This window comes from Anomaloglossus baeobatrachus, chromosome 3 (genome assembly GCF_048569485.1).
Source record: "Anomaloglossus baeobatrachus isolate aAnoBae1 chromosome 3, aAnoBae1.hap1, whole genome shotgun sequence".
NCBI lineage: Eukaryota > Metazoa > Chordata > Amphibia > Anura > Aromobatidae > Anomaloglossus > Anomaloglossus baeobatrachus.
Genome location: NC_134355.1, coordinates 484,398,319 through 484,420,918, shown reverse-complemented (window position 1 = coordinate 484,420,918; position 22,600 = coordinate 484,398,319). Strand labels below are relative to the sequence as shown.

Genomic DNA, 22,600 nt, shown 5'->3' with positions numbered 1-22,600 from the left:
CAAGCACTAAGCGTCAGATTAAAAACGCCAATACAAGTTTATGGGTCTGTGAATGAAATCTGACAACATTAGGATGCAATCCTTGTGTTGCCTGTTTTTCAAGGACTGGTTGATTTGGAGAAGTTGGAGAAACTGTTATTTTTTTCTGAGAAAAATTGATGAAACTTGGAGCAATCTCTGACAAAACAGTGCTAAAACTATGATCAAAAACACGGAAGAAACCTGGTCTGTTTTTCTCATACATGAAAATCTAGCAATAATAAATATATATAGTATGACACGGCGCTCATTCAGATTAGGGGAAAATGTCCGTCTTCATGTGATATTCCTGAAAGGGATCAGTCACAGGTTTATGCTTCCCTATCTGACGGTATAAAGTACGGACTGTGACATTGATTTCCCCTCATGCAGATTCTATTGAAAAAGCCGTTATTTAGTAGTCGGTGGGCAGGGAAGCTGCAGATACCAGGTCACTGATGCTGTAGCAGATAACTGGAGATTTTACAAAAATGGCAATAAAAATAATTAAACTCTAGAAAATGTGTCTGTCAGTATTTTGAGGTTTTCAGATGTGACATATTTCCCTTTTTAGTGTCTTATTAGCCATACATTCTCAATGTGTTTAAATCCTTAACTAGACTGGATAATAGCTTTGTTTATGTGAAGAAATTAAGTTGCGGTACATACATCCAAAATGTATTTCATATACTAATATTAAGGCGGTCTTCGCCTATATTGAAAGTTAGAGCTGTGTCACCCACCCGTTATTTGCAGGCGCCGGTCAGAAATGGCCATTCATCTCCTGACCAGAACTTGATGACAACCGTCTCGTGACCTTAACGTAACAGAGGCTGAGTCCGTGCGTCACAGAGCGTGAAATACATATGTGTGAAACGGCCTTAGTGTACATGAGCAAAGGATGGAGAGTTGAAAAAAGGCACACAATTACCCACCTCACAACTGGTGCTGCTCCTCTGTATTGGCTTCGGTGTGCTCTGCTGGTCTCCCAGTATAAACAATGTTACATGGCGACTACGGCCTTCACATTCTGACAGAACTCTTGTTCTGATGGATGTGAACAGTGGCTTATGTGGAGAAGTGGTGCTGGTGGGTTCCAGAGGTCAGTACAGAGCTGTGTGTTTTGTTTGTTTTTATTTCCCACCATGGGCCCATACACATTATATTTTAAGCACCACTCCAGCGTTTTTTTTAATTATTATTTCAGCGCTGTAGTGGTGCTTTAAATGTAAGTCTCTTTCCCCCTGTCTTATACTCACCTGCCACCACCTTCATCTCCTTATCACCTCTGACGATTTGTGACCTGCCGGCAGCTGCCGTATTTCAGCGCTCACAACTCAATGCATCTCTATAAGCCTCGTTCTGGCCTCATCCTGGTTTTTGTAAAGATGCATTTAGAGCTTGTGACATGCGGTAACTCCTATCGGCCAGTCAGAAGGTACAGGCACAAGATGGTGTCGCAGAACTGGAGCTGCACCAAAAAGGATGAACGCGCCGGAGGGCAAATTTAATACCGGAGGCAGTGGACTTCAGTTTAACCCCATAGCGACGGCCTAACGTCTCAAGACGTCGGAAAAACAGGGTACTTATTCTGTTCCGACGTCTTGAGACGTCAGGCCGGAAAAACCCTGTAGCGCCCCCCAGTGACGAAAAATCTCGGGGGTTTCAGCTACCGGGGGTAGCTGAGACCCCCCAGATTATGAATCGGGGTGTTTTTTATGCACCCCGTTAATGCGATCGCCGGTATACACCGTATACCGGCGACAACATAAAAAAAAAAAAAATGGCTGGTAAAATTTATTTATTTCTCATCTGACGTGATCAAACATGTCAGATGAGAAATAAATGTGAGCCCTTAGTGCCCCCAAAGCCCCCGGTACCGGAGAAATCCATCCAACCCCCCCCCCCTCCGGAAAATCCAAGATGGCGCCGACGCGCGCTGAAAACTCCCGCCGCCGCCGGCTCTGCATTCATTTCCCTCCGATCTGAAATGATCAAACATTTCAGATCGGAGGGAAATGTCCCCCTCCTGACCTCTCCTCCGGTACACTGGAGCTCTTTGGTCCCTGGAGCCCCCTCCAGTTCTTCAGAGCCCCCCTCCGGAGCGTGCAAGATGGCGCTGACGCGCGCTGAAAACTGCCGCCGCCGGCTCTGCATTCATTTCCCTCCGATCTGAAATGATCAAACATTTCAGATCGGAGGGAAATGTCCTCCCCCTGACCCCTCCTCCGGTCCACCGGAGCCCTCTGGTCACCGGAGCCCCCTCCGGGTCTCCAGAGCCACCCCCCCTCCCCCGCATTCATTCTGCTCTTTCTGCCGCATGTGACACGTCACATGCGGCAGAAAGGTGTCCCCAGGTCCCCCCAGGTCCCACTTGGTCACCCCCCATCACCCCCCCCCCATCACCCACCCCCAGCCCCCGGTCATACGTTACCTGTCGGGTGATCCGTCCCGCGATCACGCCGCCTCCTTCTTGAATGCTGACGGCGCATGCGCAGACAGCGGCTGTCAGCTGGATTCCTCCCCCGGTCCACAGTGGAGCAGCCTGTGCATCAGCGACGTCAGTCTTGCAGGGACGCCGACGTCGCTGATGCACAGGCTGCTCCACTGTGGACCGGGGGAGAGTGAGTGCAGTAATCAGCAGTCTCTCCATGTGAGGAGTGTGGTCCTCACATGGAGAGACTGCTGTTCCAGAAAATGGGGGGTACGTTCTGTGAGCGTGCCCCTCATATTCTGGAATGAGGTTACTGCAGGTCACTCTGCCCTAAGTTGGACCGGGGCAGTGTGAGTGCAGTATTCTCAGATTACTGCACCCACACTGCTCATGGAGAGCTTGCTCTTCCAGAAAATGGGGGATACGTTCCCTGAACATGCCCCCCATATTCTAGAAGATCCAGAGTCGGCGTGGGACCTCACGGATTACAGCGGATTACAGCGACCGTAATTTCTTTATTTTCAATAAATTGGGGAAAGAGGAATGTTTCGGGGAGTTTTTTTTTCAAATAAATTTTTTTTTTTGTCTTTTTTTTTTTGTCTATTACTTGACTGGGTTAGTGATGTCGGGTATCTGTTTAGATGCCGTGACATCACTAACCCCAGGGCTTGATGCCAGGTGACATTACAGCTGGTATCAACCCCATATATTACCCCGTCTGCCACCGCACCAGGGCGCGGGATGAGCTGGGGCGAAGCGCCAGGATTGGCGCATCTAATGGATGCGCCACTTCTGGGGCGGCTGCGGCCTGCTATTTTTAGGCTGGGAAGAGTCCAATAACCATGGCTCTTCCCACCCTGAGAATACCAGACCCCAGCTGTCCGCTTCACCTTGGCTGGTGATCTAATTTGGGGGGGACCCCACGTTTTTTTTTTTTTTTAAAAAAAACGCCTGGGGAGCCCTCCAAATTGATCACCAGACAAGGTGAAGCTGTCAGCTGTGGTTTGCAGGCTACAGCTGTCTGCTTTACCCTAGCTGGCTATCAAAAATGGGGGGGACCCCACGTCGTTTATTTTAATTATTATTTTTTTGGGGGGCTAAATACAAGGCTAGGCACCCTTTAGTGCCACATGAAAGGCACTAAAGGGCGCCAGCTTAGAATATGCAGGGGGTGGGACGTTATATATGTTTGACATGTATCCATTCATCCATTGTAGCATTTTAGGCTGTGCGCCCACAATCGGGATTTGCAGCGTTTTGGGCGCAGAGTGTTTTCCCTGTGTCCATAACGCTGCATTGTGCAGTAGAAGCACAGTGGAAGGATTTTTAGAAATCCCATGCCCAATGTGCTTGCCCAATGTGCTTCTTTTCTCCGCCACATAAACTGACCTGTGGCGCAGCTTCCCGAGCCTCAGCATGTTAATTTATGCTGCGGAGATGAGTGTTCTCTGCAGGTAGCATAGAGCTCCACAGCGGCCTGAACCCAAATCGTGGGCATGGGCAGCTGCGTTCTCCCGTGGACAACACTCACATCTCTGCAGGAGGCTGACACTGTGTACTAGACGCCGTGTCGCTGGCTCATGGCCACATAGCCTAAAAGTGAGACATTGGTTGCTACAGCAACATTTTTGTGAAGTACCTGTGGATTCAAAATGCTTATTATACTCCTGAATAAAATCCAGTTTCCAAAATGGGGTCACTTGTGGGGGTTTCTAATGTATAGGTACCCAAGGGGCCCTGCAAATGTGACATGGTGCCCGCAATTTATTTCAACTTTTCCAGAATTCAAATGGTGCTGCTTCCATTCCAAGCCCTCCCATTTATCCAAACAGAGGTTTTTGGCCACATGTGGGGTATCCCTGTGCTCATAAGACATTGGATAACAACCTGTTGGGTCCACGGTTTGTTGTTGTCTCTTGAAAAAGTGAGAAATTTGATGCTGAAGCAACATTTTTGTGAAAAAAATGAAAATTTTCAATATGGCAACCTAAGCTTATCAAATTCTGTGAAGTATTCGTGGATTCATACTGCTCACTATACACCTAGATAAAAGCCTTGAGGTGTCTTGTTTCCAGAATGGAGTCACTTGTGGGGGACCTCCACTGTTTAGGCACCTCAGGGGCTCTCCAAATGCAACCTGGCGTCCGCTATTGATTCCAGCCAATTTTGCAGTCAAATGGCACTCCTTCCCTTCCGAGCCCTGCCATGCGCCCAAACAGTTGATTTCCACCACATATAAGGTATCGCCAAACTCAGGAGAAATTGCACAATAAATGTTATGCTGAATTTTTTCCTTTTACTCTTGTAAAAAAAAAAGCTACCTGGTTGAAATAACAATTTTGTGGTAAAATTTTTTTTTTTTTTTCATGGCTCAACGTTATAAAATTCTGTGAAGCACCTGGGGGTTCAGGGTACTCACCAAACATCTAGATAAATTCCTTGAGGGGCCTAGTTTCCAAAATGGGGTCACTTGTGTGGGGTTTCTGCTGTTTAGGTACCTTAGGGGTCCTCCAAATGTGACATGGTGCCCGCAATCTTTTTCAGCCAAATTTCCTTTCCAAAATTCAAATATTGCTCCTTTCGTTCCAAGCCCTCCCATTTGTCCAAACAAAGGTTTCAGACCACATGTGAGGTATCACCGCGCTCATAAAAAAGTGGTTAACAAACCTTGAGGTCAAATTTTTGGAATTACCTCTTGAAAAAGTGAGAAAATTGATGCTAAAGCAACATTTTTGAGAAAATTATTAAAATTTTCAATATGACAACGTAACGTTAACAAAATCTGTGAAGTACCTGTGGATCTAAAATGCTCACTATACCCCTAGATAGAAGCCTTGAGGGGTCTAGTTTCCAAAATGGTGTCACTTGTGAGGGGTTTCTTCTGTTTAGGTACCTTAGCGGACCTGTAAATGCAACATGGTGCTCGCAATCTATTTCAGCCAAATTTGCTTTCCAAAATTCAAATATTGCTCCTTCTGTTCCGAGCCCTCCCATTTGTCCAAACAGAGGTTTCTGACCACATGTGGGGTATCTGCGCACTCATAAGAAAGTGGGGAACAAGTTTTGGGGTCCATTTTGTTGTGTTAGTTCTTCTAAAAGTGAATAAATTTGGGTTAGAGCAACATTTTTAGGTAAAATTTAATTTTTGCTTTTTTTCATTCCACATTGCTTTTGTTCATGTGAAGCACCTGAAGGGTTAATAAACTTCTTGAATGTGGTTTTGAGTACTTTGGGGGGTGCAGTTTTTATAATGGTGTCACTTTTGGGTATTTTCTGTCATCTAGGCCTATTGAAGTCACTTCAAATGTGATGTGGTCCCTAAAAAAATGGTTTTGTAAATTTTGATGTAAAAATGAGAAATCGCTGATAAACTTTGAACCCCTCTAACTTCCTAACAAAAAAAAATTTTGTTTCCAAAATTGTGCTGATGTAAAGTAGACATGTGGGAAATGTTATTTATTAACTATTTTGTGTCACAGAAATCTCTGGTTTAACGGTATAAAAATTCAAAAGTTGAAAATTGCTAAATTTTCAAAATTTTTGCCAATATTCAATTTTTTTCTTCAATAAACGCAAAAAATATTGTCCTAAATTTGGTACTAACATGAAGTCCAATATGTGACGAAAAAACAATCTCAGAATCACCGGGATCCGTTGAAGCGTTCCAGAGTTATAACCTCATGAAGTGACACTGGTCAGAATTGCAAAATTTGGTCTGGTCATTAAGGTGAAAATTAGCTCCGTCACTAAGGGGTTAAAGCATCACTAAAGTGTTTTTGTTTTGTTCTTGTGGTGTTTTTTTCCCCCACCACTAAAGTGATGGCATGAAGTAGGAGAAAACCCATTTAAAATCCTGTATAAAATTGAAAGGCTCTCTTGGATCGGGCTATGCTTGGACCAGATTTATTGAGTGGACGACATGCTGGATTTCTCACTCATACATTGTCGCTTATTACTACCTTACAGATTAACACCCTTTAAAAATACTGGAAGATTAAGGCCCTTTGATTTCTTGCAGCACATTCAATACCCCAAATCTCAGCATTCAGACTATATTTTGGCCTTGCAGGTCTGGTGAGTGCGCAGCTGTTTTTAATATCCAGAACACATTTATAAATCTGCTACGTTTCAATGAAAGCCATATTTGGTCTAATAGTTTATATTCTAATTTTTCCAATTTGATTGGGTATTACTTAATGGAGACAAGTGTGCCTATTGTCACTGACTTCTAATTCGTAAGTGGCAGAATATGTATCTGCTGCATGGTCTTCTATGGATATGTGGAAGGGTATTTGTGTTCTGGGCCAAAGTAAAAATAATAAAAAGGGAAAAAAAACATATACGCATCATTTAAAACGCGTTAGGTTGTTTTTTTTAATCCCAATTGATGGATTTGTCTCTGAAAGAGAACCAGTTTTCAGATTTTTTTTTATATTTGGCGTTTAGGCCTTGTTCACATGCTGCATTTTATAAGCGTTTTTTGTGTTTTGTATTTTTATTGATTTCACAAAAAAAACAAAAAAAACCCCAAGACACAAAAACGCACGAAAAAATGCATGCGCTTTTTGATGGGTCTTTCATTCTCAAAGTGTAGGTTTTGGTGTAGAAAATATTTGCACCAAAAAGTCAGAGTGCTCGCATACCTTTACTGCCGAGGAAGCCTCAGCAGCTGGAGGTAAATGTAGTTTTGCAGGCAGCTCAGTCAAATACCATTAGCAAATACTGAATGGTCAAGGGTAGGGATGACCGAACCCGTTGAAGTTGGGGTTTGGATGGTTCAGCCATACTTTAGATAAGGGTCATTCCATGTCAAGTGGACCAGTGGTCCCCACTCTACCTTCTCCGATTTTGCTGAAAATTTATAAGGATGTACATGTATGTTTGAACAGAGGTTCTGTAAATTTTTAGGGCCAGATCTCAAATACATTGGGCACTGTTGACCTTTCACTGGAGGTCCCACCAAGCCTGCGGCTTCAGCTAAGAGGATTTTGCTAAGTTTGGCACATAGCCATTAGAGTTCTATACTGGCTATGATGCTGAAATTTGGCATACTAGCTCAATTTTATCGTGTTTAGCAGCAAAAGTTATTACAGTCTATGACAAAACAATATTTCGGCCGCAATTTTGTGTCAAAGTAGCTTGTAAAACGTGTCGCATAAAATTTATGCCTAACTTTGCCCATCTATAACTCAAGACCAAAAACCAACAGTAACTGGTGCTTTGCCCTGTACACTAAACATCTACATGACTTTGCATTGCTGCAATATCACGGTCAAGGCTTATGTATTTGTGGAAATATTCACACCCACATATGATGACAAACTTTAAAAAACCGAATTTTACCTATTTTTAGGTCAAATTTCTCAAACGGTACCCCTAAAATATATTAATTCTGATATCATTAGAAAGAGCACATTTTTCTCTACAAGGATCATTGGTTTTTTTTTTTTTTTTTTATTAGAGTCTCTCAGTTTAAGAAAAGAAAAATACTACTGAACATGGTATTATTTATTAATACGCAATGAATGGTAACTGCACTATTCAAACCCTTGCGTTGGTCCATGGTGGTTATACCACAACCAATTCACTAAGAATTGGTCTTATAATCCTATTAAGAATTGTAATAATGCTGTAATGCAATAATGGAATGGAAATATTTCTGAAATTTCAGTCGACGACCATGATGCATTAATACATTTTATGCATCCTCATGGACCAGCTAGCTTCTTTCACTGGCCTGTGAGAAATGATACATGCTAGAACTCTAATGGCTATGTGCCAAAGTTTGCAAAATCCTCTTAGCTGAAGCCGCAGACTTGGTGGGACCTCCAGTGAAAGGTCAACAGTGCCCAATGTATTTGAGATCTGGCCCTAAAAATTTACAGAACCTCTTTTCAAACATACATGTACATCCTTATAAATTTTCAGCAAAATCGGAGAAGGTCGAGTGGGGACAATTTTTAAAACTGGTCCACTTGATGTGGAATGACCCATAAATTCCCTTCCGGATCTGGACTTGACATGAACCCCATTGGAAGTCATTAATTGGGCAGTTCGGCTCTCTGTCCGCATACAGCCAGCCATAAACAGAGCACTTTCGAGGGAGGGAGGGCGGGCGGTTGTTTTTCTTTTTGGGACACATTACATCCGATAACATTGTTTTAACCCCCAGTGCAAGCCGTTTAGAAACTGCAGGTGGCTCACAGTGGCTGAGCACCGCGCGTATCCGAGCACCCCGATGCTTGAATTGAATGATCAGCATGCATAAAGCATCCGAACTCTGAACTCTAATGCTTTACTGTTCGGGTTTTCTTATTTCTAGTCAAGAGTGAGGAGCTCTCCTCAATAACGACATTATCTTCTAATTAATTTAATTGATTTTGTCGCTATAACTGCTGTCAATGTTTTTTTACACTTACAATAATTCACTAAATGTATAGTATGATGTGATGCAGGAAGGTGTTAATCAGTTATGGTCAGTTGCAAAGCAAAAATATATGTTGAAAAAAAGTATATAAATCACCGTAGGATCTCCACACACAGCAAAGTGAGCCAAACTCTGGTCAATCATCCTAATATATGTAGTGTATATGGAGTTCCTGACTCTCCCATGAAAGAGGTCTATGGGGAGGTGAGGAGAGAAGAATCCGACAGTTTGTAGAATATAAATGGCTGATCCCTTTGTTCTAAAAGAACATAGCGCTAAGTAGCCGCCAGAGCAGAGGTATCTGACAGCCATTTTTATGGATCCAGCAAAAAAATGGTAGCATGCTTAATCAGATGAGATATTCTTCATAAAGAAGAATATTTCTTGGAGTGAATCTCTGTAGGAGCTTGTATGGCTGCATATTAAGGAAACATATGAAATCCATGTACAGGGCTCTGCTTAAGAGCAATCACTTGGATTGAAAAATAATGCCGTTCCAGATTATAAAAGTACTTGTCTACCATATTTTTTTAGCTAAATCCGTACTGTGTTAGTCGCATATGCATTTGAGGCTTGGGTTGCAGTTTCTGTCATATTTTACAGGAAGAAGAGCACAGAATGCAGTGCTATCTTTCCCATCAAAACCATCACCATAGCGGACACTGACAGACCCCATGTAAAGGATCTGACTCTTTGTCAAGTTCATTACCAAGAAGGTATGAACTGAAACAAAATATCTTAGGCGATTATCTCATGGTGGAATTATTGGAACTTTGGCTCAGTGGTTTGCACTGTCACATTGCAGCGCTGGGGTCCTGGGTTCAAATCCCACAAAGATCACCATCACCAAGGAGTTTGTATGGTCTCCACGGGTTTGGCGACATTCCTCCTGGTACTTCCGTTTCCTCCCACATTGCAAAGACATACTGATAAAGAATTTACGTTGAGCCCCAATGGAGATAATGATGAGGTCTGTAGAACATGGGGAAATGAATGACAATATTTTTACGAGTAACATAAATACATTTTAAGCAAGCTGATTCTAGACAGTCAGTTTGTACACCAAGACTTGGGAATAGCAAAATATGCTGGGATTTTCACTGCAGAACAAAGTATTTTTGCAGATGAGTGTACAAATTGCACCTAAGGGCAGCTGCTTGTCCATGCTTGTGCTTGCACAAGGGAAGATGTAGTGAATTTGAGCAGTGAGAGGTCAGCAGGCAGGCACGAACTTCATAAATAGGCAGAAAAAGACTCAAATGGACCGGTAGGTCTCTATCAAACAGGGAAGATATCAATATCCTATTTCAACGAGACGTATTCTAATACCGGACCTGTCCTAGTAATGAAGGGGGCTTCTGCTTACATCACAGCCTCCCAGTTTCTCAGTATTGTCGTAAAGTCACTAGCGTAATGGTTACATGACAACATGTAATTTGTAGACTATAATTGTTTGGGGGAAAGTAGCTGGGTGCAGTACAATTTTAAAGTGCTCCCCTAAATTCCAACATCTGCCATCATTCTGAGATTATCTTTGCAATTTTAAAGCTACAATCAATTTGTCCTATTCCTCGTAGGGTAACGTAACACATGTGATTTCGCTCTTCACTAGAGACAAAGCGACAATTTCCAGACTGTTTGTTGCCTGATCAAGCAGCTGTGTACATTCTTCTCGGTTTGGGTCATGTCTCGGAATATTTTCCACAAGAGCAGACATTGCTACCTTGCTCGCCATGGCTCAGCCTTGTCTTTCATACCGATATGCCTGGCAGAACCTGTAGTCTCCATAAACATTTGTTCATCTTTCTTTTAATAACTCTTTTTATTTATGACTATTATATAATAGAGCTGGCTGTTACAATAGACTTCTTGGGTATGTTCTTTAAGGTCAAGATCTCGGTTGCTTTGTATGTCTTCTTTATACATAAGCACTTTGGAACTCAAATTAAATTACTTGTGTGAATTTGATACCCCGAAATATTAATGAACTGTTCTTTTACCATATTTGCTATCAAAACATCCTTGAATTGAAGAAACTGACTGGGTAGACCTCAGCAGGATCTACAGTTGTCTGACTGGTATAATATTTGACTGGTCCATGAAAGGATATTTCTTTAAACAATAGTGTAGTCTCACTAGATGTCCTTTCCTTGTGTGGTCTGCATTTGTCAACTGCTCTTTTTTTTCTAAAACCTTGTTTTTATCCTTTTCAGGAAGGCAGCTGAGAGAAAATTCTCCATGAATGTACGTCACAATGATGATGACCGACCAAATCCCACTGGAACTGCCACCCTTGCTGAATGGGGAGGTAGCCATGATGCCGCATGTAGTAAATGGAGATGGGTCACAGCAGGTTGGTAGAATTGTGCAAAGATTTATAGAATGAAGTCACACAAAAAAAAATTAAGAAAGACTTGTCACTACTTTGGATCCCATTGACTTCTATTATCCATTTGAAGATTTTGTTCTCTCTAATCAGGTCGTGCTACCTTATTCCATGAAGAGGCTCTCAGCCTTTGAGAAAGAAACATTCATTTATCAATGGTTAAGAATTTTTAACAAATATGGTTAAAACTTTAAATTACACAATATTCCAGGCAAGCAGTAAAAATACAATACATGGGCAGGCAATGACCATTTTGCACTTGTGCTTCTCCGCTCCTTTAGAAGCAATATTAAATGCGAAACGTCTATTGCCTGCATATGTATTGAATTTTTTCCACTTTCCCTTTAACTTCACTTTTAACAGAACATGATATAGTAGCGTTTTTACCAAATTTGTAGAATAAAGTGCAATAAAGATTGAATGCTGTATAACATGAACAGAAAACAAGAATGCAATAATTTTGAAATCTCATATAGTCATACTTGATCAGATCAGAAGATGAAAGCTAAACATTTCTCCAATTCATTGAAAAAACCCCAAAAACTTCGAAAGTAAATAAAAAAATTAAGTGATACTAATGAAAAGCTGCTGAGGCATCAATTTTTTAATTAAATAAAGTGTAAAAAAAAGCATGTTAGAGGTAGAGTCTCTCAGGAGCAAAGATGGTGAGTAGATATGGACGAATAGTAACTATTGGTGTTTGGATAATTCTTACCGAATACAGAGTACTATTCCATTATTCGTCCCGACAAGAAAAATGCTCAGATTACCCATTGACTTGCATTAGGTCCATTTTTCATGATGAATACCGAAATAGTACTTTGGGATTTATTACAAATAAGCCAAACACAAATGGTTACTATTCGCTCATCACTAATGGTCAGAGGTTCTCCAATCTGTGAACAACTGCGTTTGAAGGCACACTCCACGCGAGCGATGGCATCTTCCTGGGCGGAGAGATCGGAGGTCTCCATCGAGCAGATATGTAAGGCGGCAACCTGGTCTTCTCCGTCCACCTTTTTTAATCACTATCGTCTTGATTTGTCGTTCACCGACATCACCTTTGGGAGGCGGGTTCTGCAAACTGTTGTCCCTCCCTAGGTCTTCCTCTCTGTAATTCTCTCGTGGTGCCGTCATGGGTGCTGGAAAAATACGTAATTACTTACCGGTAATGTGTTTTTTCTGAACCCATGACGGCACCCTTACATTCCCTCCCTGCACTTGGGGGTTGCTAGTTTGCTTCCCTTTTCACTCCTCTTCACTGGGCGGTTATGGTGGCGGGATATGTTTTTAACGATGTTGCTTATTTCGGAGGTCCTGTCATGCTCAGTAATCAACTGATGCGGGGAGAGGTGCCGCCCCTTTTTATTCTGGAGGTTTCCTGTCCTTGAAGTTTGGAACAATATAAGAAAAATGTTCCTTAACATTAAATTGCAAACACTTTGACTATCCCACTATCTACAGTACATAATATAATAAAAATTCAGAGATTTGGGGGAAATCCATGTGCATGAGGGACAAGTCTGACTGTCAATATTGGAAGCTTGTGATCTACTTATCCTCTGGCAACACTACATTAAAATCAGGCATGATTCAGTTGTACAAATGACTATAAAAGGAATACTTAAATAAATTGTGGTCTGTGAACACAATTCTCTGTGCAATCTAAGAGTTCAAGTAAAACCTGTATCATAGTATCATAGTATCATAGTTTTTAAGGTTGAAGGGAGACTCTAAGTCCATCTAGTTCAACCCGTAGCCTAACATGTTGATCCAGAGGAAGGCAAAAAAAACCCCAATGTGGCAAACAAGTTCCAATGGGGAAAAATTTCCTTCCTGACTCCACCTCCGGCAATCAGACTAGTTCCCTGGATCAATACCCTGTCATAAAATCTAATATACATAACTGGTAATATTAAATTTTTCAAGAAAGGCGTCCAGGCTCTGCTTAAATGTTAGTAGTGAATCACTCATTACAACATCATGCGGCAGAGAGTTCCATAGTCTCACTGCTCGTACAGTAAAGAATCCTCGTCTGTGGTTATGATTAAACCTTCTTTCCTCAAGACGTAGCGGATGCCCTCGTGTTCCAGTCGCAGGCCTAGGTGTAAAAAGATCTTTGGAAAGGTCTCTGTACTGTCCCCTCATATATTTATACATTGTGATTAGATCCCCCCCTAAGCCTTCGTTTTCCCAAACTAAATAACCCCAAGTTTAATAACCTGTCTTCGTATTGCAGCCCACCCATTCCTCTAATAATCTTGGTGGCTCTTCTCTGCACCCTCTCCAGTTCAGCTATGTCCTTCTTATATATCGGTGACCAGAATTGTACACAGTATTCTAAGTGCGGTCGCACTAGTGACTTGTACAGAGGTAGAACTATATTTTTTTCATGAACACTTATACCTCTTTTAATACATCCCATTATTTTATTAGCCCTGGCAGCAGCTGCCTGACACTGTCCACTAAAGTGAAGTTTACCATCCACCCATACACCCAAGTCTTTTTCTGTGTCTGTTTTACCCAGTGTTCTATAATTAAGTACATAATCATAAATGTTATTTCCTCTACCCAAGTGCATGACCTTACATTTATCTACATTAAACTTCAATTGCCACTTCTCAGCCCAATCCTCCAATTTACATAAATCTCCCTGTAATATAAAATTATCCTCCTCTGTATTGATTACCCTGCAGAGTTTAGTATCATCTGCAAATATTGAAATTCTACTCCGCATGCCCCCAACAAGGTCATTTATAAATATGTTGAAAAGAAGCGGGCCCAATACTGACCCCTGTGGTACCCCACTATGAACTGAGACCCAGTCCGAGTACGTACCATTAATAACCACCCTTTGTTTCCCATCACTGAGCCAGTTTTTAACCCAGTTACACATATTTTCCCCTATCCCCATTATTCTCATTTTATGTACCAACCTTTTGTGTGGCACCGTGTCAAAAGCTTTTGAAAAGTCCATATACACAACATCCACTGCATTTCCCTGGTCCAGACTTGAACTTACCTCTTCATAGAAGCTGATCAAATTAGTTTGACAGGATCGATCCCTCATAAACCCATGTTGATACTCTGTCATAAGGTTATTTTTCTTGAGATACTCCAGTATAGCATCTCTCAAGAAACCCTCAAGGATTTTACCAACCGTAGAGGTTAAACTTACCGGCCTATAATTTCCCGGCTCAGTTTTTGTCCCCTTTTTGAATATTGGCACCACATTTGCTATGCGCCAGTCCTGCGGTACCGACCCTGTTATTAAGGAATCTGAGAAGATTAAAAATAATGGTCTATCTATCACAGAACTCAATTCCTGTAGTACTCTGGGGTGTATGCCATCCGGGCCCGGAGATTTGTCAACCTTAGTGATTTCGAGGCGGCGGCGTACTTCCTGCTGGGTTAAGCAGGTAATATTCAAGGGTAAATGTATGGTATCACTGGTCATGTCATCTGCCATGGCATTTTCTTGTATAAAAACCGTAGAAAAAAGTCATTCAGCAGGTTGGCTTTACCCTCATCCCCTTCCACCATTTCACCAAGACTATTTTTAAGGGGGCCAACACTATCGCTTTTCAGTTTTTTACTGTTTATGTAGTTAAAGAATATTTTAGGATTATTTTTACTTTCTCTCGCAATGAGTCTCTGTCTCAAACTTAGCTAACTTAATTTGCTTTTTACATGTTTTATTTAATTTTCTATAATTATATAATGCCTCATCACTACCTACCCTCTTTAATTCTTTTAAGGCTTTCTGTTTTTCTTTTATTGCTTCCCTTACAGCTCTATTTAGCCATAGGGGTTTCCTCCTATTTCTAGCATGTTTGTTCCCATAGGGTATATTTTCTGCACAAGCCCTATTCAGGATGCTCATAAAAGTCTCCCATTTGCGTTGTGTACTTTTATTACTTAGTACATCATCCCAGTTTATTGCACTAAGATCATCTCTCAACCGTTTAAAATTTGCTTTCCTGAAGTTTAGTGTCCTTGTAGCCCCTCTACTAGACATCTTACTAAAGAATACATGAAAACTTATTATTTTGTGATCACTATTCCCCAAGTAACCCCCAACTTGTATATTTGATATGCGGTCTGGCCTATTGGTTAGTACAAGGTCTAGTAGTGCTCCCCCTCTTGTGGGGTCCTGTACCATTTGTGAAAGGTAATTATCTTTCATTGTTATCAAAAATCTATTTCCTTTGCTGGAACTGCAATTTTCTGTTCCCCAATTTATATCAGGATAGTTAAAGTCCCCCATAATAATTACCTCTCCGAGACTCGCTGCTTTATCAATTTGCTTTATGAGGAGATTCTCTACCTCTTCCATAATATTCGGCGTCTTATAACACACCCCTATCAGTATTTTATTATTCATTCCCCCCCCCCTTATCTCCACCCATAGGGACTCTACATTCTCAGTACCCTCACATATGTTGTCACGCAGGATGGGTTTTAAGGATGATTTTACATATAGACACACACCTCCCCCTCGCTTATTTGTACGGTCATTCCTGAATAGGCTATAACCCTGTAAATTAACAGCCCAGTCATAGCTCTCATCCAGCCATGTCTCTGATATCCCCACTATATCATAATTTTCTTCCAACAATATTAATTCTAATTCCTCCACCTTATTTGTGAGGCTTCGGGCATTAGTGTACATGCACGTTACGTATGACTCTGTACCTGTATTCCTGCTTACTGTATTAACTGTCCTAACCCTTCCCCCCCGTACCACCCCCAATTTCATTACTTGTGCCCTGGTCACTATCTGCACTACATTCCCCTTCTATAAAGTGAATACCCTCGCCCCCCATTCCTAGTTTAAACACTCCTCCAACGTTCTAGCCATTTTCTGCCCCAGCAGAGCTGCACCTTCCCCATTAAGATGCAGCCCATCCCTAGCATAGAATCTGTAGCCAACTGAAAAGTCGGCCCAATTCTCCAGGAACCCAAAACCCTCTTTCCTACACCAATTCTTGAGCCACCTGTTAACCTCCCTGATATCTCTTTGCCTCTCTGCTGTGGCTCGTGGCACAGGTAGTATTTCCGAAAATACCACCTTTGAGGTCCATGCTTTAAGCTTACAACCTAATTCCCTGAAATCATCTTTAAGGACCTTCCACCTACCTCTAACTTTGTCATTTGTGCCAATGTGTACAATGACCGCTGGGTCCTCCCCAGCCCCTCCCAGTAATCTGTCAACCCGATCAGCGATGTGCCGAACTCGAGCGCCAGGAAGACAACACACTGTTCGGCGATCCCGGTCTTTGTGAATCATGGAAAGAAGAAGCCATATATCAACACAAAGCAGAAATGCTGCTGTCTTCTCTGGGCCAAAACTTAATTTAAAATGGACTGTGATTAAATAGCTAATGGTTCTGATGTCAAATGAGTCAACATTTTTAATTCCTTATAGAAACCATGGATGACTTGTTCTATGGACTCGAGTAGAGAGATCATCCAGCTTGTTATCAGTTCACAGTCCGAATGCCTGTATCTTTGGCATGTGGGTCTTTATCACAAGGGCAGCTTACACATGCTGAGCATTTTATAAAGGTTTTAGAACGCCATATTCCCCCATCCAGTCAATGTCTATTTCAGTGAAGACCTGGCATATTTCAGCAAGACAATGGTAAACCACATAGTGCATGCATTACAACAGTATGGCTTCACGTAGATGAAGGTCTGGACTGCAGGTGGTCAGTTCATCACCCAAATTCTTCACTAATAGGAAACATTTGACGCATTATGAAACTAAAAATCTGGCAAAGGAGACCAAAGACTGTGGAGCAGCTAGCATCTTTCATTAGCCTAGAATTAAAGGGAACCTGTCACCAGTTTTTTGCCCAATAAGCAACAACATAAAAAACACTTTTATAATACTCACCTAAAGCAGTCGCTGCGGTGGATGTGGCTCAGATGGGCTTCTTCTCCCTCCGGTGGCGCCGCCGCCTCTTTCTGCCATCTTTGTCGCCGCCTCTGTCGTCCTTCTGAAGCAACGGTGCATGACGCGTCCGACGTCATACACTCTCGCCGGCATTCAGGTCCTGAGCAGGCACACTTTGATCTGCCCTGAGCAGGGCAGATCAAAGTATTGTAGTGTGCATGCTCTGGTCTGGCGAGTGTGTATGACATAGATGCGTCATGCACACAGGCTTCAGAAGGAGGACGAATTAATGTGCATGTCACTTCTTTTCTGCAGGTACCTGCGGTTTTTGGTATAGATAATGGTAAAAAACCGCAGGGACCAACCCGCGGAAAAAACGCAGCAAAAACGTGTCAAATCGCGGCAAAAACGGGGGATTTTTTTTTTTAAGAAAAGTCCATTTTCTAGTGCACACATAGCCTAAAAAGGATGTTTCAGTTTCCAGAAAACACTCTTCATTGGTGCAAGTTTGGTTTAAAGATACAAACTTCTTTTACTCAAGCTTCCTAGGTCTGAGTCTTCTCTGTTGCTCCCAAAGTCTTTTGTGTGCAATATTGATGTCTGGTCGAGTTGATGTCAAGATCTTCTGAGCTCAATGATTGACTGCAGTGGTTTTACTGTAACATCAGAGCTGCAGACAATAACAGACATCGAAAAAAGTGTCAGAGACTTACCGTTAGACTTTGGGAGGGTGAGTGAATACAGTTTGTATTGTATCCTTTAAAACAAACTGCAACTGCAGGATAAGGTTTTTCAGAAACCAGAAAAGCCCTTTCTGACCCGATTTTATACTTTTACAGAAAAATAAGCCAAAATCTTATTTCGGCAAAACTGACTGATAAATGTGCATGGAGGCTTTCCAATCCTCAAAAGCTGATGTTAGGAAAGAAGGTTTAGGCATGTGGAATTTTAAATTTTGTCCTCGCAAGAGATGTTCAGCTTACAGAAGAAGCAAATACTTGCTTCCCTCTCCCCATAGAAAACAATCTGTGAGGAGATTGAGAGAGATGGCTTTTGCCCAAACTAGTATTTGTTCTATAGCTTTCCAAGCTGTAGATCAGGGGTGGGAAACTAAGGCCCGCGATGTCCTTTTCTGCAGCCCGCGGGCAGATTCCCAGAGACCGCAGTGTTGGGGCAGCAGCCGCATTTTGCTGGCTGCTGGCCCTTTAAAACCCCGCATGGCACATTCAATACTGAACCCTGCTATTTCTATACTCAAGGACTACATCCCCACGCAGACAGTGGCTAGCATGAGGACGTACTTTGAAGCGGGGGTAGGTTCGAGGTGCGCTCCTGTCCAACAGAAGAGGAGTGACTGCACCATTATTCACCAAGTCTCTCTGTGCCTGCAGCAATGTCTGTCCCCGGTCTAGTGTTAGATCCAAAGGTTTCCATGGTGTAGTGGAGTTCACAGCTTTCCATGGTGTAGTGAGGGCCACAGCTTTCCATGGTGTAGTGAGGGCCACAGCTTTCCATGGTGTAGTGACTAGTGAGGGCCACAGCTTTCCATGGTGTAGTGAGGGCCACAGCTTTCCATGGTGTAGTGAGGGCCACAGCTTTCCATGGTGTAGTGACTAGTGAGGGCCACAGCTTTCCATGGTGTAGTGAGGGCCACAGCTTTCCATGGTGTAGTGAGGGCCACAGCTTTCCATGGTGTAGTGAGGGCCACAGCTTTCCATGGTGTAGTGGGGGGCCACAGCTTTCCAATTGGTATATTTATGTGTAGTGGTTAAGTTGAGTATGAAGAGGAGTGTGCAGCCAGTCCCTCTCTATTGCAATATGAAGTACAGTAGCTTGTATGAGTTTTGAGCAGTGCACGCCTTAAGTGAAGTTTGCCTTTAATTTTGTTACAAATTCTGTTCTCTATACAGTACTTTTTGTTCTTTGGTTTGCATTACTCATACATTTTCATGGGCGATTGTGCATCTTGCTGAACATTCACTTTTTATATTTTTTCTGGACTCTAATAATTTTTCCATTGACAGAAAGCCTGGGAAATGTTGCTTTATTCTTTTTACTTGTTGGATATCTTTTTGTTCATTTCAAAACTTTGTCTAACCACATCATTAAATCATTATTATATGGTTGTTTGATCCCGGCTTCTTAAACATATAAAAGTATGTAAGTAGTTCATGTTCAGAACTGTATGGCTATAGCCATAATTTAAAATGTGATCATTGCTCTCCTTACCGGAATCTTCTTTTGTAAATGTACCCTTGGACTGTATGGTTGACATAAGAATAGATGCTATTGTGAAGAATTCTTGCGTTTTTAAAGTTTGATTGTGGACTTAAAAAAAACTCCATATTGATGTAAGGGAAACATTTTTCCTTTCACATGTAAAGATAAAGAACACATATGATACCAGAAATGTGAAGGTGGCATAATAGAATAGTCATTCTCTAGAATTATCCTATTTTTAATGTAGGTTGTTTTTAATGGTCAATATCTGGTCTATTTCCTCTTGAGTTAAATAAAAGGAGCAAACGAAAAAGGGTCAATTTTCAACTAAATGACATGACTGTGTTTAAAAATAGCAAGTTAGAGAGGCAGAGTCTCTCAGAAGGAAAGATGGTCAGAGGTTTACCAATCTGTGAACAACTGAATCTAAAAATTATGGACCAATTTTAGAAAAATGTAAAACTGTATATACTTCAATATCCCACCATCTGCAGAACATTATATTGAAAGATTAGGGATTCTGGAGAAATCCATGTGCACCAGTGACGATACTGACTGATTGGATGCACTCAGATGGTACTTCATTACAAACAGGCATGATTCTGTCATAAAAGTTACTGCATGGGCTCAGGAATATTTACAGAAATTATGGAGTGCGCAGAAAACTGTGTTCACAGACAAAAGCAAGTTAAAATGCTATTATGCAAAGAAGACATATATCATCACAATCCAGAAAAGCTGCTGTCTATTGGCCAGAATGCATTTTAAATTGACTGAGGCAAATGGAAATCTGTTTTATAATCAATATTGGAAATTCTTTGTGGAAACCACAGACAGCGTGTACTGTGAACTCAAGAGGGGGATCACCACCATAGTTAAGAAGCCTGCATCCCTCATGTCATAGTGCAGCGTTTTCCAAATGCCAGTCCTCATGGCCCACACAGGTCAACTTTTCAGGATTTCCTTAGCACTGAACAGGTGATGGAATCGTTATAAAGGCATCACCTGTGAAATACTGAGGAAATCCAAAAACATGACTTGTTGACCGTGGGGACTGAAGTTTTGGAACCACTGCTTTACTGCCCTCAACAGAGGTTTTACAACAACATATATTACCATCCAAACAATGTCTCTGTTAGGGAAGACTTTGCATATTTCCGCAAGATAATGCTGAATCCTTTACAACAGCATGGCATTGCAGAAGAGTTTGGTTGATGAATTGGCCGCCTGCAGTCTAGAAATTTCACAGATAGAAAACATTTGGTGCATTATGAAATTAAAAATCTTTTAAAGAAAATCCAGGACTGTGGAGTAGCTTGAATCTTACATCAGATAAGAGTGGGACAACTTTCCTCTCCAGAAATTGGTCTCCTCACTCATCTGACACTTGCAAACTGTTATAAAAAACAAAAAGAGTGAATGCTACACAATGGTGGACGTGCATCTGTCCAAAATTTTTTGAGATGTGTTGCAGCTATCAATATCTAAATGAGTTGGTTTTTTTTTTTTTTTTTCAAATGAAATGGAGAAATGCCTAACTTTCACCTTCTGATCTGTGTTCTATGTTCTGTGAATAAAATATGACAATGATAGATTTCCAGATCGTTGCATTCTCGTGTTTCTTATATTTTATACAGCATCCCAGCTTTTTTGGAATTTGGGTTGTAAGTGTTACTATTGTTAAAGAAAAGCATAAAAGGACATATTAACCCCTTCACGTCCAAGGACGTACCTGTACATCCTTGGTTGTGTCTGTATCTTTAATGCAGGCTCATGTGGCTCACATTCCCACATGTCTGGTGATCTGATCAGTAGACATGTGCAGCTAACAGGCGCTGGTGATCAACCCGCGCCTGTTAAACCCTTAGATCTCACAGTCAAACTCTGACAGCGCGATTTAACGTGCTCCGGTGGGGATCGCGCTGTTTCCCGCCACCATCAGTAGCCGCGTGACACTATCAAGGGGCGCCAATGGGTTGCCATGGCACATGATAACTCCTGTCGCTGCTATGACGTGTTTCCTGTGAATGCCAGCAGAGCGTCGGCACTCACAGTAAGATAGCATTTCTCCTAATCAGAAGCGTTGCTCTGATCAGGAGAAACGATCAAAGTGTGTAGCCATATAGTCAGTAGGGAAATTAGTAAAATAATATTTTTTTTTTTTTTTTTTTTAAATATGAAAGAATCCCCTAAAAGTTCAAATCGCCCTCCTTTTTGCTGCATTGAAAATAAAATAATACATGTATTTGGGCATTTCTGAACACAGCAATACCAAATTGTCAAAATATAAAACAAATTAGTCTGATCAGTATACGGCGTAGCGAGAGAAAAAAAAAATCAAAACACCGGAATTACGTTTTTTTTTTTTGTTACCACAACATAGCATTAAAATACAATAATAGGCGATCAATACATCGCTTCTATCCAAAACTGTGGTAATTTAAAAATGTCAGCATAAGATGTAAAAAAAAAAAGCCCTCACTGAGCCCTAGATCCTGAAAAATGAGATTGCTGCGGGTCTCAGAAAAAAGCGACAAAAGCACCATTTTTTTTTTTTTTTTTTAAACGTCTGAATTTTTTTTTTCTACATAGATAAAAGTAAAACTAATACATGTTTGGTATCTATGGACTCGTACTCACATGGGGAATCATATTGCCTTTTCAAAAGAGTGAACACTGTAAATAAATAAACCCCTCAAAACAATCGTGCAATTAGTATTTTTTTTTTCAATTTCATTGCATTTGGAATTTTGTTTCCAGTTTTCCAGTACAATATGGGGCAAAATGAATAGTGTCGTTCAATAGTACAACTCATTCTGACTGCAAAAAAACAAGCCCTCATATGGCTATATTAACAGGAAAAATAGAAAAGGTATGGCGCCTGGAAGTAGTAGAGGATAAAATGGAAAATTGTCCGGGTTTGAAGGGGTTAAAATTGACCATTGTGAAAATATGGGAAGCCCTTAAATAACCTGGGCTTGTGAGGATACATTGGATACAACATATAGTAATTAGCTGAGCAGCTGGAGAGTTGGTTAGAATCTGCCCTGCCCTCTACTCTGCAGCCAAATGAGAAAAAAATAAGAAAAACGTATCCAGAAACGTATATTGTATTGGGGCAGCTGTGCTCAAGGTCTGGGAGCAGCTGCTTAAACTAGTATACAATGTGTACACACTTGGCTTGAAATATAAAAATTGAGACAATATCTAAAGTAT

General features: G+C 41.4%; 1 protein-coding gene across 1 annotated transcript in view; it reads left to right on the top strand.

Annotated features, from left to right (window-relative positions):
* Window positions 1-22,600, top strand: part of FNDC3B (fibronectin type III domain containing 3B) — a 538,015-nt gene that overhangs the window by 96,274 nt on the left and 419,141 nt on the right. The window contains exon 2 of the mRNA XM_075340617.1: window positions 11,093-11,232. Coding sequence (XP_075196732.1) covers window positions 11,122-11,232 — 111 coding nt within the window. The 5' untranslated portion in view covers window positions 11,093-11,121. The remainder of the gene's footprint in view (window positions 1-11,092; window positions 11,233-22,600) is intronic.